The sequence below is a fragment of the Solanum lycopersicum genome, chromosome 1 (genome assembly GCF_036512215.1).
Source record: "Solanum lycopersicum chromosome 1, SLM_r2.1".
Lineage (NCBI taxonomy): Eukaryota > Viridiplantae > Streptophyta > Magnoliopsida > Solanales > Solanaceae > Solanum > Solanum lycopersicum.
Genome location: NC_090800.1, coordinates 89,069,773 through 89,087,964, shown reverse-complemented (window position 1 = coordinate 89,087,964; position 18,192 = coordinate 89,069,773). Strand labels below are relative to the sequence as shown.

Genomic DNA, 18,192 nt, shown 5'->3' with positions numbered 1-18,192 from the left:
AAAAATTCAACATACTTTCAATTTTTCTTGGTCATGAATCTTAAAAACAATTTATTGACGTTTATTTATTTTCACAAAAATCTCAAAACAAATGGAGAATAACAGATGACAGGAGATTAAATTTGAAAGGGAGATTTTTATTTTTGTTATGGTGGTCGTGGTTACTGGGCAGAGGAATGAATAAAGGAAGAAGAAAGGTCAAAGGGTTAGGTGGGGGTGGGGATTTTCTTTTGTTAATATTTTTGTGATTAATAAATAAAGGGAAACTATTTTTCATTTTTTTAAATTAAGAAATTATATTTTATTGCTAGATTGGGTTGATGTGCCAAGTGTCATAATTTTATTTGTCATTTTTTTAAGTCAAAACGCGTGAACTACACACAAAATATTTTTAAAAAAAGTTTTCATTTTATGTTCAATAGATACATATTCTTTAATATTAAAGTGTCTAATAGGAAATAGTCTTAGTTGAGGTGTCTAAGTGAATTATGCGAACAACTTTAAGGGGCCGCATATGACTTAAGCCTAAATTTAATTTAAAAGAATTGCACTATTTTACACAATATATGAACTAATAATCTTCAAAGTTAATATTTATAATACGAAAATAAAGGAACTCAATCCTTCTATTGTTAATCATGACATTATAATCTATGCACTGTTAATTTTTATAAGATACATTACAATCATATACTAATATTAATTTCTACATTACACAATATATTCATAAAATAAACTAAAATGCCCTAGAATATATATAACAATGACATATTAAGTATAGTTTTACAAAATGAAATGTGAAAAATGTATATGCTGACCTAATATGTACCTCAGAGATAGGACAATAGATTCCAATACCCATAGGACAATAGATTTCAATACCCTCATGTCAAGATAAAAATAGCCAAAAAAAAGAAGTAAAAATAACAAAAACAAAAATTACAAGTGAAAGTTAAATAAAAATATTCGAATCATAATAAAAAATACATTCAATATATTATCAACAAAAACATAATTTAGTATAAGACTGTTATAGTTTGAAAATATTATCATGGAGATAATGAGATATTTGATCTTTTTTTTTATGGAGCTAGACTTCGAACAAAAAAATTATTTTCACTTTAAATTATTCATATTTTAAAAAATTAATTTCTAATTTTTGTTTCGTAGCCAAACACAACTCAATGTCCAAAAACAAAAAATATTATATTTTCCACTATAAAAATATATAAATATTTTCTTCGAAATACTCATGGCAAACATCCATTGGTTTAGTTTAGTAGTTCATCACATTTTTTTTTAAAAAAAATATATATTTACATTTTACAAGAAAAAATATAAAAATGTAAAAATCTATTTAAATTGTAGTAAGTGAGACATCGAGTAGAATGGGAAAATAAAGAAGTAGGGATCAGGGATTGTCACACTGCGTTTAACATTTGACATTAGCCTGCGTTTATCATTGACGCCACTGAGTCTTTTTTCCGGCCGCCGTCTCCTCCTCCAAAACCCTAAACCTCAATATATATTATCACCTCCGGTACCGGAAATGGTATGACTAAAAAACGGGTTCTAAATCTAAGATCGATTCAAACCCCTACTATCGGCGACTGGAGATAATGCCCTTGTGGGTTCAACGGGCGTCCAATATCTCCCTCATTGCTCGATTTCATGGTCTCACTTCTTCAAAATCTATCCCATCATACGGACCTGGACCTGAAGCGGTTTGGTTTACTAAAGTTGTATGTCTCCTCTGTTTTCACCATTCTCAATCGCTTGATGTATTCGGTTCTGATTATTTTCGTCAAAATTTGGACCCACATATTGCTTTCACCGTTATTCACCATATTAATACCAATTTGAATAACCCCAGATTGGCATTTCGTTTTTTACAGTGTACTAGGATCAATCTGAATCTTATTCATTGTATTGGGAGTTTTAATTTGCTTTTGAGGTCACTTTCTCAGATGGGGTTTCATGATTCCGCTATGTTAGTGTTTAAGTATATGAAAGCTGATGGGTATTTACTAGAAAATTCGATTTTGGAAAGTGTTGTATTAGCACTTGCAAATGCGGGCAAGTTTGAGATTGCCAAAGAAATTTTGATTTCACAAGCTGAGTTAGGTAGGGAGGAAGGTAGTATTGTTAGACCTTTTGTACATAATAGTCTTTTGAGTTTGTTAATGAAACGAAGTAGGGTAGATGAAGCTGTTGATTTTTTCAAACATCATATTTTGAGGTCAGAGAGATTGTTCCCAGATACCTGCACTTTTAACACTGTGATTCGTGGGCTTTGTCGAGTTGGAGGAGTTGACAAGGCATTTGAGTTTTTCAATGACATGGGAAGTTTTGGTTGTTCCCCTGATACTGTTACTTATAACACTCTTATAAATGGGTTGTGTGCTGTTGGTCAAGTAAACAGAGCGCAAGGTCTGTTAGGAAATCTTCAGTTACAAGATGGACTGTCACCTGATGTTGTGACATATACTTCTCTTATCTCTGGTTACTGCAAGTTGAGCAGGATGGATGAGGCTATAAATCTGATGGATGAAATGATTACTTATGGTATTAGTCCAAATCTAGTTACTTTTAACATTCTTATTAATGGTTTTGGCAAGATAGGAGACATGTTTTCTGCTATAAAAATGTATGGGAAGATGTGTGCTGTTGGTTACCCTCCAGATGTTGTTACCTTCACTTCTCTCATTGACGGTTATTGTCGGACTGGAGAATTAGATCAGGGCTTAAAGCTATGGGATGACATGAACAGTAGAAATTTGTCTCCAAACTTATATACTTTTTCTGTTCTTATCAGTGCTTTGAGCAAGGAGAATAGATTAAATGAAGCTCGGGAATTATTGAGGCAATTGAAATCGAGGGATGATATTGTCCCCCAACCATTTGTATACAACCCTGTGCTTGATGGGTTTTGCAAGGCTGGTAATTTGAGCGAAGCAAATGTCATTGCAGCAGAAATGGAGAGCAAAGGGTGCTGTCATGATAAAATCACCTTCACCATTCTCATTCTTGGGCATTGCATGAAAGGAAGAATGCTTGAAGCTTTGGCCATTTTTGATAAGATGCTGTCTTTGGGTTGTGTCCCAGATGATATCACAATAAGTTGCTTGACATCATGCCTTCTAAAAGCTGGGATGGTAAAGGAAGCTTATAAAGTAAGGCTCATTCCATCAAAAGACTTGAATCCTGATTTATCACCTTCAAAGCTATTTATACCATTCCGGACAAGTTTGGATATCCCAGTGGCTGTTTAATTTAAAAAAAATACCTGGTTCCGTTGGCACTGCTTTAGCGACATGTGAATCGTTGTTCCCTTGAAGTGCTTCAGGACTTGAGAAGATTGCTTCAGCATATTTATATCAAGCTCAAGCATCATGGTCATCGTCGTTTCTGTAAGGTGAGAAGCTCCAAACAACTACCCAATCTGGTAGTTTTGTTAACCTGTTTGATAAGTTCACAAATGTGTCATTTGTTGAATTAACAGGAAGGAACCCTTTAGTTTACAAACTTATGAGACCTGCATTTCTAAGATCTTTAGTTTAATTCATCATTAGCATGAGAAGCATTACATGTGTCCCTCTAATTTCTTCAGGTTATAAGCTCCCTCATTTTGAGAAAAGAAAACTGGCCATAAAAACAAACAAAAGAAAGAAAACAAGAAGATGCCTTCTTACCTTTTCATGAGTTTACCCAGGTTATCTTGTGTTAAGCTTTTGTTATGTCATCTGATAGTCTGATAGGGTTCCATCATTTTGACAGGATTTTGATGGATAACTATCAGAAACTTAAGGATTGTACATGGAACTAATGCCTTCTCTTTTTTTAAAAAAGGAAGCAGTCCATGAAAATCAGCTAAGCTACCATGGAATAGTGTAATAATGGGAGGCTGGTGGGAAAGATTTGAAGAGTTTTTTGAGTGAGAAGAACTGAAATGGGAAATTAAATATGCAATGAAAAACAATGTTTATTTGTTGAAAGTCTTGTGAGAAACTTTTATACTACGTTGTCATTTTTGTACATAAGCTGCTAAGAACGTGCATGTTTTGTATGAAGAACAATGTTTATTTGTTGAAAGTCTTGTGAGAAACTTTTATACTACGTTGTCATTTTTGTACATTGTTATCAGTGGTGTGAAGGAATTTGGTCTGCAGATTAAAGGGCTTTCTTGAGAAGGCTCTTGAAGCTGCTAAGAACGTGCATGTTTTGTTCATCTTCAAGTTTTTACAGAAATTCAGCTAAACAGTTTTTTCTTGTTTGTTTGATTTTCAACTATAACATATGAGTATTGACTTTGTTCTTCTGTTTCTCAATTTGACTGTGTCCAACAACCTTTTTGGTGACAGCTGCTGGGAGTTGTCCCGCACATCCAGCGCATATTGGCATCTTTTATAATATTGGTTGACGTCCTCGATGTAGGTAAGCTTAACCTTTGAAGTACTACTGACCATAACATCAACTTGATTTACTCCACCATTAAGCAGTCAGTTGACATTCCAAAATGAATGAGAACTGTCTAAAATTACTTGTGTTTTTTAGAATTCACATTTGCCGACTTTATAGAGTTCAAATGCACTTACACTCTTTCTTCATCATTTCCCTTTTTACTATTATGGTAAGATGTCATGTGTCACTCCCATTACTTTCTAGGGCCGGTGGCCTTTTCTCTCTTTCCTAAGTAGCAACAGTAATTGGGTTACCATCTTATAAGGTTGATCATATGATCTTTAATTGGTCATAGTTAACAGCAAATTAATTTGCTGTCTCAAAGGTCATTTAAGCCCTCCTTCCATATTATGTCAGTCAAGTATCAGCTGAAAGATGCATTTTATTTTGTGTTTAAATGTCTACTTCTTGTGAGTTATTACCTGTCAGCTATCCCAGCCATGTAATCTAGAGTAAATGGTTACACTAACTATGTAAATGGTGATTATTTTGTATTTCATCGCACTTCTCCTTATTGTTTTTGTCTTTATATCAGTGTTGGCCTCTTCACCTTGTCGTTCTCATTCTGGAAGATGCATTATCAGCAGATCTGTGTTTAAATTATTCAACCTTTCTATCTTTACTCCTCTGTAACTTGGATGCTAGAGCCTGCTTGTTTCTTTTCTTCAAACTTCTGCTGTGCCTGTGGTCTTGCTTATGTTCCTGTTCCATTTTGTTTCTTTCAGGTTGTCTTTTCTGGGTTTAGACAAGATCTTCAAAAGTTGACAGGTCTCAGATTATTCTCCTCACAAGCTGGGGCTATGTAAGTACCTTTTATAGATGTTTGATTGTTTTTTCTCCACACAAATGATTTGGAAGAAGTTTCTCCGCATGTGGGAATGCCAATCAAATGTTCTCACCGTCGAAAATTGTAATAATAAATGGAAAAAGTCCTTTCTGAAGATCTGTGTTGGGATATTTGCCCATAACTTTTATGATCAACCAGTTGAATCTAATTATGGGAGATGTAGGCAAATAGAAAAATAATTGGTTTCAACTTGTTGAATAAAAAAGTAGTGTATTTGTTTATACCAAGTGTTAATGTTGATGAGTGTTTGTCGCGCAAAGTTCTCAATCAATAAGGGTTTTGAAGTCCCCAAAAACAAAATTGATAGTCTTACACAACCTTTGGTATTTTTTGATTTAAACAACTAAGCCCTAGTCCCAAACAAGTTGTTTGGCTATATGTATCCTCAATAACTATGTCTCACCATCTAAATTCATCTCAGTCAACCTTAATAATCTGCAATAATGCTATGCCCACCTGCTAAATACAATGCCTTCTGATGGACGTAAATAGTTGCCATACAGAAGTTTGTCTGATTATGAAATGACAGATCGATTTTTGTATGCATTCCCTTGTTTACATACTGAATTTCTGTTCTTGGGTTTTTGTGGGGCATAATGCCGTGTTACCATTAATGTTGTATAAAGTATGGTACTTGCATCTTATCAAATGCCTAACAAGACTATTTTCGAACCTTGCAGGTGGAGACACGATGACTGGGGTCGAGGAAGGAAGTGTTCTATCCTCAGCCCCGATGCCAAGTGATACAGAGTGAACATCCCAAGGGCAGACATCTCATTAACACCCAACCAAGACACGTATCAAGTTGTCTGGGTTGAGGAGGAAACTTGGCTATGCTCATCCCTGAAGCTTTGCATATTCATTGGTTAAATTCACTGTTGAGATTCAAGGGACAGAATGCGTATATGATCAACAGGCTAAACAAGAAAATTAACCTTCATCCGCCTCTTGTGTACATTGATGTGATGAGAGTTCTATGTAAGTAACAATCTTGTCACCACTGGATAGTGAAATCAGGCCATATACATGTCCATTTGAGACGTAGTGCACAAGTGCTGTTGTGATCTTTACATTTCCATATTTATAACGAAGATCAGTATCACTCTTCCCAAGCAATGCTCGTTTGATCTGTCTTTATAAGTTTATTACCACTTAGCAATATATACAAAGGCTACAGGGTGCCAAATTTTCTGCCCCCTGAACGTTTATCATTTATGTTGGGCTTTTTTCAAGATTTGTATCTACCTTTCTCATAAAGAGAACAGAACTTCCTCCCGCGTGAAACTTTCTTTATTTGCTACTCCTGCTCATCAAGTAGACGCTTTATGCTCTGATTTTCCGGTTAAAGTCAAGCTCCAGATTTAATGTCACAGTTTGATAGATTATAATTTTGTAAGTTCGATGTTTCACTTACACAGAAAATTCTACCATCTCCCCACTTCTCTCACTATTTATGGACCAGCCTAGCCCAAGTCCTTCCTCACTAAAGAAGGAAACGAAAACATTTTGTTTCACATGTTTAATTGGTCGAAGCCAGCCTACTGCCTATCTCCAATATTAATGCTTCCTAAATTTGTAGGACATGTACAAAAAAATATCATATGATTTTTTTTCATTTATCTAACTTTAATAGATTAAAGTATTTAGTATTTATGCCGTGGAAGGTAATAAATATCCAATATAATAAGCACAAATTAACTCAAACGCCTTCGTATTAAAAAAAAAGACTTAGTAATGTACTAATGTTTACACACAAACACTCATGTGACGTAAAAGAAAACCATTAAAAAGAAATTGATGTGATGTGATGTCTAAAGTCTGATACGTTGGCACTATTAATACCCTATGAACAAATCCAAACAAAATCCATTTGTCTGTTACACGTTGTTTTAGGTGATATATACCTCCTGAGTTACCTAAACAGAGTTGTGACGTTGTTTGCTTTGCCAAATAGTGGGAACTACTTTACCTTGCAAACCAATCGCACCTTGCTTAAGTTTTTTTACTACATATTATACGATTGACACAAATTATATATGACTTACAAGTATAAAACGAAATTCTTCTGTGAAATATTCCTTTATTTTAATTTTCTGATTTCAACTTTATACAAATTTTAAAAATTAAAAAGAAAACACGTAATAAAGTTTTCCACCTTGGTTTTGGATCATTCAAACTCTTGCTTTTGTTCAAATAGCTTATGGTTTAAACTTAACGTAGGGCAAAAGGTATGACCAGATCATAACCCAAAAAAAAAAGAAAAAGACCAAAAGAATTGCGTAAATTACAATCCTGTCCCTAAAAAAATCTCTGAAACTAGCAATTACTTAATTAATAAAACAAGCCTTAAGTAAATATGCTTACTTCAAAGATATTTTCGTCATTACTCACCTCAGCTGAGGAATTACAAATAGCTCCCCACAAAAGTTCCTTCCCCTTCAATCTCCCCGCAAAACCAAACACCGACCTGCCATAAAATGAAGAAATCAACGGTGAAAAATAGAGGAATTCAAACAGAACCAGAAAAACTGACGGAGCCGGAGATGAACGCGGCGTTGCAGCTTATTCAGCTTAGCGGAGATTCCGATAGCAGCCGTGAAATTTACCATAACGCCGGCGACAGTTCAAGAGTAGTGATCGTAGAAAGGGAGCACGGAGAAGAAGAAAGCGTCGGCGATACGGCGGACGTATCATCGTCAGCAGCCGTGAATATGGAAGAGATTTTCGACGAAGCTTCTCCTCCTAAGAAAAGGAAGTTCCGATCCGTCGCTGCACTTTATCAGGTTACAAAACCTTTGATCCTTAAGAATAAACATCGCAAGTTTAAATCCTGATAGCCAAAAAAAAATTATATGTAAATTATTTTGTGTATATATATATCCATCGAACGACATCAATAAACATTATTGTAGATATTTTTGGTGCAGTATATCTAGTTATTTATCGCTTTAACTGGAAAATATCAGTAGATCGGTTTATTGATTACTTAAAGTTTTATCTCCATAGTGTTGATAAGAGTTTGATTCCAATTTGTAATTCCTTTTTCCTCCTGTCACCAATTTTTACTTTTGCTTTTTTTAAAAAAATTATCCTTTATCTAATTAACTGATTGTTCATGTTCATGATCATGATATGTGCATTTGTTTGATTGGGTGGATTGGGGTTACTCAATGGGGGAGATTCTCGAGTGTTCTAGAATATTCTTGTTAAACCTTGCAGATTGAATTCAACTTTCTGACATTAGCAAATTAATAAAATCAAAATACTGGAAGTTAATTTGAATAGCACATGTTATTGATTATCTAAATTCGTTTAATTTTATGATTATTACTTGTTCTACATGAATTAAAAGCCAATCAAAAGGCATTTAAATTTGGACGTAATGTTGATTATCAAGAAATTGATCAGACAATTACATCAAGTTAGATTATTTTTTATTTTATTTTTTTTTAAAAAAAGCTTTTTGAGAGTTTGATCAACAACGCATGAGTCGGAATCACAGCTCATTTCCCCCTCAATTTATGTCTTGAACTTTTAAAAACTTAACAATAATAACATATTCCGTAAAATCCTACTTGGTGGAATCTTGAAATGAGTTTTACCTTTAAAAACTCAAGCTTATATGTGCTAATATGATGATCGTTTCCCCTTCTTGTAGTGAAGAAAAAGAGAGAAAGAGATCATTTGGGTATTGATGAAATATTATTGTTTGAAGCAGAAAGACGATACTCAAAATTAATTATGAGTATTTCAAATTTAAATCTTATTTTGGGTACAAAATTGCTTTAGTCAAGGTGTGATTTATCTTTTATTGTGAATTTTTCGGGTGCAAATTTAAATATAGTTAAATCTCTATGAGTACGAAAAATCAAAAAAAATAAAATATTATAACCTTTAAGTAATTGAATGGAGCCTTAGTTTATATATATGGTAAGGCGGCATGGACGGTCCGCACCCCCTTGCCGTTATGGGGACTCAGTCTATTATTTAGTCTTTTTTCTTCCTTGAATGGCCTCCTCACATGTGGCTGAAGTTATTGTAGAAGAATCCTGCTTTTATTATAACTATAAACAAAAGAATTTTTGGGACTTCATAAATTCTTAATTATTATCTTTTAAATATGCATTAGTTAAATTTGTGATTTGCAGACGATACAGGTAATGTAACTTACACTAAGCAAAGTGTGATGCAACAACCTCAACTAAAAAGCATTGATAGGAGTTCAAATCGATCTTGTGACTTCTCACGTAAGAATGTAAAAGGAAAAAATAATTAACTAGTGGATTGTTTTTGTACCCAAGCAGATACTTTAAGTATGTGAAAGGTATATATAGCCATTAGAATATACATGAAATATATTGAGATATTATGGATAGTAATAGAGTATTTACGATAGTGAATGTTGATATAGCTAGTCGTGAATTAATGCGTTGTTGTTGTTTATTGAAATACATAACAAATAAAGCAAAAATGATAGTGACTACACATACGATAAATCTCAATGAGATTGATGATGTATAATTATTGTTATTGTTTATTTGTTGCTATTAAAACTACTGTAGAAGTGTTTATATATATATATATATATATTACGGATAAACGATGATAATTTTAGCGTGCATGCACGTACTATTGTCTAAGTTACCAGTACGTTAATTTCTGCAGCATTTAATCATATTTTTAATGATAATAATGTAAACTAAGGGTCAAAACTAATCATATTGAAGAAGTATAAAATTAATTCCATTTTATATATAAATGTATATGTTTTACATTCATATCAGATCAATAAATATGGATTTTTTCAAAATTTATGAGAAGGCCCTAAATATAAAAGAAAATATTTGTTATATTCACTAGAAAATTTATAGACATGGCTAAAGATATAGCAACTATATTTGAACATGGAGCCAATAGGACTTAAATATAACAAATAAAAAACTTTAGGGGTAGTTTCGTAATTAATTTGATCGTCAATGGCGAAAAGCAAGAGAATGCAGCCGGAGATGAAGGTGGCGTTGCGGCCTTTTCAGTTCAGCGGCGGAGACGACGGAGACGACAACTCAAATAATCAGGTTAATTACCAATTACTTTTGTTTCCTTAATGGCTTGAACAATAGATATTGTATAGTTTTAATATCATCGGAAGTCGTGAATTTTAGAAATTATTATAAATATATTCGATTTTGAATTAGAGACGTTAAAAATAATGAATCATAATCGACGTACTCCTTCCTTCTGGCTTCTGAATGTGTGGTTTGTGGTTTAATGGAGAACCTGCGTATATATTCTCCCTCATCTGATCAATTCCACTATTTCACAGATAATAATTTTATTGAAGCTTGCCGTTTATGCATATTAGTTTAATATCATCAAAAATATACATTCATGAGTTTCATATGTTATTGATCGATGATTATGGGTCATCGAAGAATTTTTATGTACGTATAATAATTACGATATTGATATGTGTGTATTTATATATATACAATCTTAAAATTAGTAACCAAATGACTGAGGTTCATTTATTTATCTTAATAAGTATGTAAAATTTAATTGAAGAGTTGCATATAAGTATTTTGAATAAGTTTCTAGTAATATAGTATTTTATTTGACAAACAAAGTAAAAAAAAAAATGTTACAGCTTTTTTGATTTACAGTTCATCAAGTTGCTTTTCTTGTTTTTGAAGTGTATTGATAGGCTCTCACCGGTTGAAGATGTATTTAATTGGAGTTTTCTCACGAAAAAAGATTTTAATACGAATATAACAATCAAAGAAGTTTCAAGTAATAGAAAGAATAAAAAGAATGTTGAAATGTAAGTATATTTTGGTATAATATAAAATGTTTTCCATGATATACGATCATTCTTAATTAATTACTTGATAATCTCATGTTTAATTTATACGGTCTATAAATGACTCTTCTTTAAGAATAATAATGTTGTGTTCATTCTATTCATATCTAATTTAGTTTGTTTTGACCTGATTAATATTAGATTAAAGTATTATCCAGAGGTGAATTCAAATGGAGAAATAGTGGATAAAATGGTATAAATTTAGCAGTTAGCAGTACTATTTTTTAGATGATAGAACTATTTCATTTTTAGCTATAAGTTTTGAATTTGAGTTTAAATATGATTTTTTTTTTATTGAAAGCATTTAGAATAGATTTTATAATGTGCGATTTAAATTTAATCGAAATTTAAATTGATAAATTTCGAACAGACGCTCTTCACTTTCTCTGTATCTTAATTCTTTTATTATTTGATATTCTATGATCTTGTAATGACGTTTGAAGTAGGGCTTCTCAATATTCAACTTCTTTCAACTATTTTTCAAAAAAAAATTTAAGACCATCAACATTTTATTGGTGTTTTTCTCAACCATAATAATAATAATAATATACTCATTATTTTATAAAAATGATATTGTTTTTGAAAGACATTTTTAGCTCAAATACAATTTAATAATAAGAATTCGAAATTAATATAATAAAATAATGTGATAATTAAAATATAGTAAAAATGAACAATACATGAAGCAAAATCTAACAACAAAAAGCCAAAATTAATAATAAAATAATGTGATAATCAAAACATAATAAACAATTCAACGCGCGGAAAGATTGTTAAGTATTAGTACTACTTATTTTCTTTTGTGGAATTTATTCTTTCTACTCTATGTGGTGTCAATCACAACTTCATTCCCAATTTATTTAATTAAAATACAATTGGATTAGCCATTTAGGAGCACTTCATAAATCAAAAAGTTTCACCCTCAGGTTAATTCATCTTCAATTTCTCTCTTTTTTTTCTTCATTGTTAACATAACTCATGTGTTTGTTTGTTTTTATCCTAGTTCTATAGAATTTTTGAAATCAAGAGTTTATTTTTATTTTCTGGGTATATATAATAAATGCAGCTCAAATTGAATATTTAAGTTCTGCAGAAAAGCAATATTTGAGTGAATGCATGTTCTCCTTCCTAGATTGTACTTTCTCAGTTGTTAAAATGAAAAAATAATTAAGAAGAACTAAAAAAAGAAAAAGTGAACAAGTATATAGTAGTGTTGTAACAATTTTCAAAAAAAATATCTAAATATAAATGTGTGAACTTATACTTGAAGTATATATAATGCGAAGTGTGATTAATATCAGGTGCACCTCTTTTAAGAAATTTAAATCAAACGTCTCTAACTAAGTAGTAGAAATTCCTATATTTGTAGTAGTGTAATTTATTTAATTTTTGCACCTAATGTGTATATTAAAACTTGTAGTACTAGATGATATTATAGCATACAATCAAGATGAAGTTCAACCGATTTCAATACCTTTAGTAGGAAATATAGCTATATATATAGAAATTAGTACTATTTGAATATATTAAAAAAATAATATTGAACCTATAATTTTTAAAGTTTAACAGATTCATTGATAAAAAGAACCTAAAGATTAAATCGATCAAATTCATATCTCATGTCCATTATTTCGTAATAGTTTGCACCCCTCTTTTTGAAATCCTGCATACGCCTATGGTTCTGTTTGTGGTTTAGTAGACTTAGAAAACATGTACCTAAGCGACTTCTTACCTTTCGTGTTTTCTGCAGATTTTTCTGGCATATGACGACTCCTAATGGAGAAAAGAATTTGTTTACTTCTTGATGTACTTAGTAAGATGAGATACTTTTGTGTTTGCGGACAAGTATCTTATCGAAGAAGTGGAGATATAATTGGTGTAGACTGTCACAGCTGAAGCTTGATCAAACACTTGGGGGAACCTACAGTTCGATTCACTAACGTTTTCTATCTATCACCTTTTGGCCCTTCATGCAGGACCAATTTCTAAACCATCCTGTTCTTTTGACATTTTCTTCCTGCCTAGCTAGTTTATGTTTGCAGGACCAGGTGAAGTACCAACTAAGCTTCCCTCCGCTCTTAAATGCCTTAAACGTCTTTACCTATCTGAACTAGTCGAGGTTGCATGGGCTCTTTGCGCACACTTTCTTATTTTCTTACTCACTAGAGCTTCAGTTTTAAGTTCATAGTGACGTACCTGGTGATCTTTCTGGTGAATTGCTAGATTGGGTTCCTTGGGACACTGTTAATGAAATTCTTGCAAGCTTCCCAGATGTAACGTATAATTACCTCCGGGCAGTTAACGTTACAGGTGTAATGGGACAGTTTTATTGGCCAGTGCTGCTGAGGATGGTGATCGACCCCAATGTAGGAGGAGATGATTCACTCGACGATAACAAAATTTCAGCGGGCATCACCGTAAGCAGAACTTATATATAAAATGTGAGTGCGTATCCTGGTTACAAGCCTGCTTGATGTTCACACCATTATTTTTGGCCAAAATGTTTTGAAAGCTTCAGTGTATATAGAAACACATGTTTTTGCCGTATTATGTAATGCTGACTCGGTGAGAAAACTCAGTTTGGGAACTGGATGGGTGTTTTGGCTAGTGTATCTATATGCATAACATACTTGTTCAAAGGAATGAATGGAACCTGAAGCTCTTCCATGCAAAATGTTCAAAATACATCCACCAGAGCAGGGAACGGAATGGAGAATCTTAATAGAAAAAATGAAAATTAAAATAAAAGAAGATCGTTCAACATTGTTTAATATCTACTAATGCCCCTTAACAAAGAAATTTTCTCAAAAACTGTACTCTTCTCGACTTTCATGGTAGTAAATCCATGCTTAGATCTGTTGCTATAAAATTTAGCAAGCTAATTTCTTCAACCATTTTGAGTAAGAAAAGCACCTAATGGCAGAGTCAGCACACAGTTTAGTGCTCCAGATGGAAGACATATTCAGTCAAGCGCTGTAATTTACTGGGGTCTAACTTCTGTTCTGTTAGAACTGCTTGTTTCTTCACAGTAAGCATTTGAGATGCCGAATCCAAAGCCCAACCCTGTTGCAGCACATCTGAAAGGGAGACGACAAACTTATTGTTACCAAACAGTGAAAACTTATGAACATATTGTGGTTGGGATGCAGTGATAAATGGATATGCATTTGAAAGAATTCACTGTATGTGCTTCTTAACATTTGTATGTGAACCTATTTTAATTAGTTAACCGCTTCAAACAAATCGATCTGATATTAGAATTATCTTACATACCCTTTCAAACTCAATAATCACCTTCAATCCACCAAAGAGATTGCTATTAAAGTTGAGCTACATGAAAGTTGGAAGTACTATTAATTCACTTCATTGCCGGAAAATCGAAGACAATGTTACTTTTGATAAGATTAGCTTTTTCCAAATTACAGTTTAGACCAGTGTATGACTCCAAAACTAATCAGTTCACTTGTTCTCTATCAGAAAGTTCAAATTGATCATTAATGGAAGTGCCAACTGCAAGATTAGATAGCCTCATTAGGATAATTAAGATTAATGGAAAGTTGAATTTGGAAAAATTAGGACTCTTTTTTTTTCATAAGTGGAAAAATTAGGACAATTTATTAGCCTAATTGCTGAATTGATGGGCATCCCAGATGTATCGGTTAATCCTATCAGAGGAACTAAAGGAGATGTTAAGAAACTCCCCCCGCCAGGGGTGTGAAATTGATAAAGGAACAACTACCAACACATCAAAGAGCAGAGTTTGAGATATGAGAGAGCCTTTTCAGAAGGTTTAGAAAGTAACATTTTAGCATGACTTTTAAAGGTGAAAGGTGAAAGGATACCTGACCAATCAAGTCCAAATTATAGTCTGCTAGACAATGAAGAGAATGGAGACGATTCTCCTTGCAGACACAACAAGGATTCCTTATGACAGACACTAGTTCATTTAGTCCTCTTATGTACACAAAAAAGAACTTTACGACTACAAGCATGCACGCTGTAGATAAAAACTTACAGTTTGTAGCATCATTTTCATTCATTCCCAGGAAGTGAGCTGAGTCTTGTGTGCTAATGGTTGAATAAGCGGAAAGAAGGAGCTCGAACATCCTTTTTCTGTATAATTCTGCAGAAGGATGAAAATGATATGAAAATCAAATATACAGCAAAATAAGTACCCACATGTATATCTATGCGTCCTGTATAGAAAAACCACAAAGAAAACAATGGGGCACAAGAACTTCTTCAAGTTTATGTTTACATTATATGGCTCCCTTCACAGATTTGTGTAAAAGCTTTTCTTAAAAAATTGCTAGCAACTATTCGGACATTTCCCCAGCAATGTGGTCTAATATTTAAACAAATAACCAACTTAAATTAAGGATATATGTAACCACCACCCCCTACAATAATGTGCTAACAATCATTTTATTTTCTTACAAATACAGCCCCAATTAATATGGCAGAAGAAAATAATAATTTGGTGAAGTATAGTTTCACCTGACGTCACAAAAATATAATGCTGCATGAATTACAAAACACAAAAATAGTACTAAACTAATTTACTTCTAACCACAACAGAAGATCCTAGAGTCGGAACTAAGCATGCTGAAAATTCTGTTGCGCTCCTCTCCATCAGCATGGTCTGAAAACAACTTCATTTATGCTGCTTTGTCTACCACAGGTCCATAACCAATCCTCCAGACAGAACATTTCAACATAGATTGAGTAATCACTTAATCTTTTTGGTATATGTCTACATCAGTTTATCACTTAATCCTTGACCTCTCACCAAAATGTAGTAGTATAGTTTTGTTTTTTATATAGGTGGGATGAAAGCAATATGATGGAATTAGTATTACTGTGTGTCTTATTAGTAGAAAGTTACATGCCAAATTATCCTTTATATGTGGAAAGATATTTTTCCTCAATAGCTATCTTCCCAAAGTCAAGTATATAATAAATTCAATGAATCTGGAGAGTTACCCAATAATTAAAACAACCCAAGACTCCAACTAATTCACCATCAGTAAATGGTGTACAAAGAAAGAGTATACAGTCCTTGTTTTAGTAAATAAAACGCCTTGTCAAAGTTGCGCATGCGGAAAACAAAGAACCAATTAAGCTCGTCCAACTCATATAAGGAGTAATTGACAAAAAAAGAACACACAGCAAAATCAACAACGAAGAAAAATAGGATGGGGAGACATAATAGGAGCATTATCCACAATTATCTAGGTCAATAAGTACATACATATCAAGATTCAAGCATGGAGATGATACTGCAACCAACAATCCAACAATCATGACATCAACCAGGAACGAAATTGACACGTTGTGATTGGGAAAGGCATCACCATTATGATCTCCTTTCAGGGGATCACGCCAGTAAATACATCCTAAGTAAACCCATACTAAATAATTGCTTATACTGACTATTTCATACCAAACAGCCAATGGCCTTGCTAACAAAACATATCATTTTCAAATTTTTTGATGTTGTACCAAGATGTATTGACCTGTAGAGAACAATTCTACCAGCCCACTTAAGATGATTACCTGAAAGTGGGCACTAGACTTCAAGATAAGATCAGAGAACATCATTGTAGTCTCAAGCCATTATCAAACTCCAATAGCTAATCTTTGACTGCAGCCCAACTATGTGATTTGTGCAGATCCATAGATTCTACTAATTCACAACAATGGCAATTTTGTTGTTAATCCTTTACTTGATCCACATTCTATCTTAACCCAGAAGAGAGGCTAGACTCCTTTGGCAAAGTGGCACTTCTTATAAGTCACAATTCTTAGTTGTAGCAGCAAAACCTTCTATGCTTTTGACAGGCACAGAAAAGAATTTTAATTCCTTCCAAATGCCAACTATAGTATAAATTTACTAGATAGAACCTTCGAAATATAATCTCAACACTTTTATTTTTTGACAATGGTAAAAAATCTCAACACTCACTTTAACTTCTCCCTTTTTATTTCAAAACGAGAGGTGACACTCCTCTTGCACCACTATAACTTAGAGATGCTATGTCTTAGTTGTTCACATATTCAACGTTTTACCTACTCAATGGGTTCTTTCATCTTCATCATTCAGAACCCTATAATCCTATGGATTGGACAAGCAAAAACAAATCTTGGGCTGTTGCTAGGACTTATACAGTACAGTATGTAAAGCTTCTAACCAGAACTGATTAGACGACTAGAATTAAATGAAGCCAATCAAATTTTAAACAAAAAAGGATGATCAACTAAGTCTCTACCGTTTGTTCTATGGAGAATAAAGATAAACAAACTTGCCTGCAAAGGAAGCCACAAAGGGCTGAATCTCAGGACTCCAGCTGAATCCACGAATAGCCTCATGTACACCGACATAGTCCCTTGTCCAAAGTTTCTGCCCAATCCTCCAAACAGCCACCACCTCTGGTCGGGCTTCTTTTACAGCTGCAGGTATCTTCTTCCACAGAAATCGCGCACTATTACTGCAAAAGTAAAACAATAACAATGTAATTCTAAATCAATTCCCTAACATCATCCAACTTAAAACCCTAAAATTCCAAAGTAAAGTTGCAAATAAGAGATTACATGTCATTGCTGTAAATATGACCTAGAAGGTGAATCGCGTACGGCCATTCATCTTGAAATTCGATTCCCTCAGCGGCACCCTATGAATACAAATAAAGCGAATAGAAACATTAGGTTTCACTCTTAAATCGACTGAAAGAACTACACTAGAAAGACGATAAATAAAGAGAAAAAAATAGGGAGAAATTGCCTGGAGCATGAGATCATCACAAATATCAGCAATCTTGTCGTAGAAGCTGGACGCCAAGGCTTCGTTGAGTTGAGAAGTATCCATTGAAGCGCACTGTTTTTTTCGTCGTCGATTCTCCTTCTACTCCGTCACCGACTCCCCGCTGGGTGATCGGAATTACAATGTATTAAATAGTTTCGGCTTTTGGTTATTGGGCCTTTGGGCTACTTAAAGGTGATTTTCATATCCGGATACTAAATAACAAAA

At 33.3% G+C, this 18,192-nt stretch overlaps 2 protein-coding genes and 1 long non-coding RNA gene across 5 annotated transcripts; 1 reads left to right on the top strand and 2 right to left on the bottom strand.

Moving 5' to 3' along the window:
- Nucleotides 1–1,428: 1,428 nt before the first annotated feature.
- LOC138340768 (uncharacterized) lies at nucleotides 1,429–8,156 on the bottom strand. The gene is made up of 2 exons (XR_011213600.1): nucleotides 7,700–8,156; nucleotides 1,429–3,459 (listed from the first exon to the last, which is right to left on the bottom strand). It is a non-coding gene; the product is annotated as an uncharacterized lncRNA (long non-coding RNA).
- On the top strand, nucleotides 1,620–6,592 carry LOC101262963 (pentatricopeptide repeat-containing protein At2g06000). Of its 3 annotated transcripts, none has more exons than XM_010316705.3 (4): nucleotides 1,620–3,415; nucleotides 4,362–4,434; nucleotides 5,187–5,263; nucleotides 5,989–6,592. In XM_010316705.3, the coding sequence occupies exon 1, from the start codon at nucleotides 1,620–1,622 to the stop codon at nucleotides 3,270–3,272; it is 1,653 nt and encodes a 550-aa protein (XP_010315007.1). In that variant the 3' UTR covers nucleotides 3,273–3,415; nucleotides 4,362–4,434; nucleotides 5,187–5,263; nucleotides 5,989–6,592. The 3 variants fall into 3 exon arrangements, with proteins under 3 accessions (XP_010315007.1, XP_069149028.1, XP_019067374.1); XM_069292927.1 differs by having other exon boundaries at nucleotides 3,778–4,434; XM_019211829.3 differs by lacking the exon at nucleotides 4,362–4,434.
- Nucleotides 8,157–13,808: 5,652 nt separating the features above from the next.
- Nucleotides 13,809–18,169, bottom strand: LOC101263551 (COP9 signalosome complex subunit 8). The gene is made up of 5 exons (XM_004230565.5): nucleotides 17,947–18,169; nucleotides 17,757–17,836; nucleotides 17,472–17,653; nucleotides 15,181–15,288; nucleotides 13,809–14,242 (listed from the first exon to the last, which is right to left on the bottom strand). Exons 1-5 carry the CDS (start codon nucleotides 18,028–18,030, stop codon nucleotides 14,103–14,105), a joined length of 594 nt encoding a protein of 197 aa, XP_004230613.1. The 5' UTR covers nucleotides 18,031–18,169; the 3' UTR covers nucleotides 13,809–14,102.
- Between the last annotated feature and the right edge of the window lie 23 nt (nucleotides 18,170–18,192).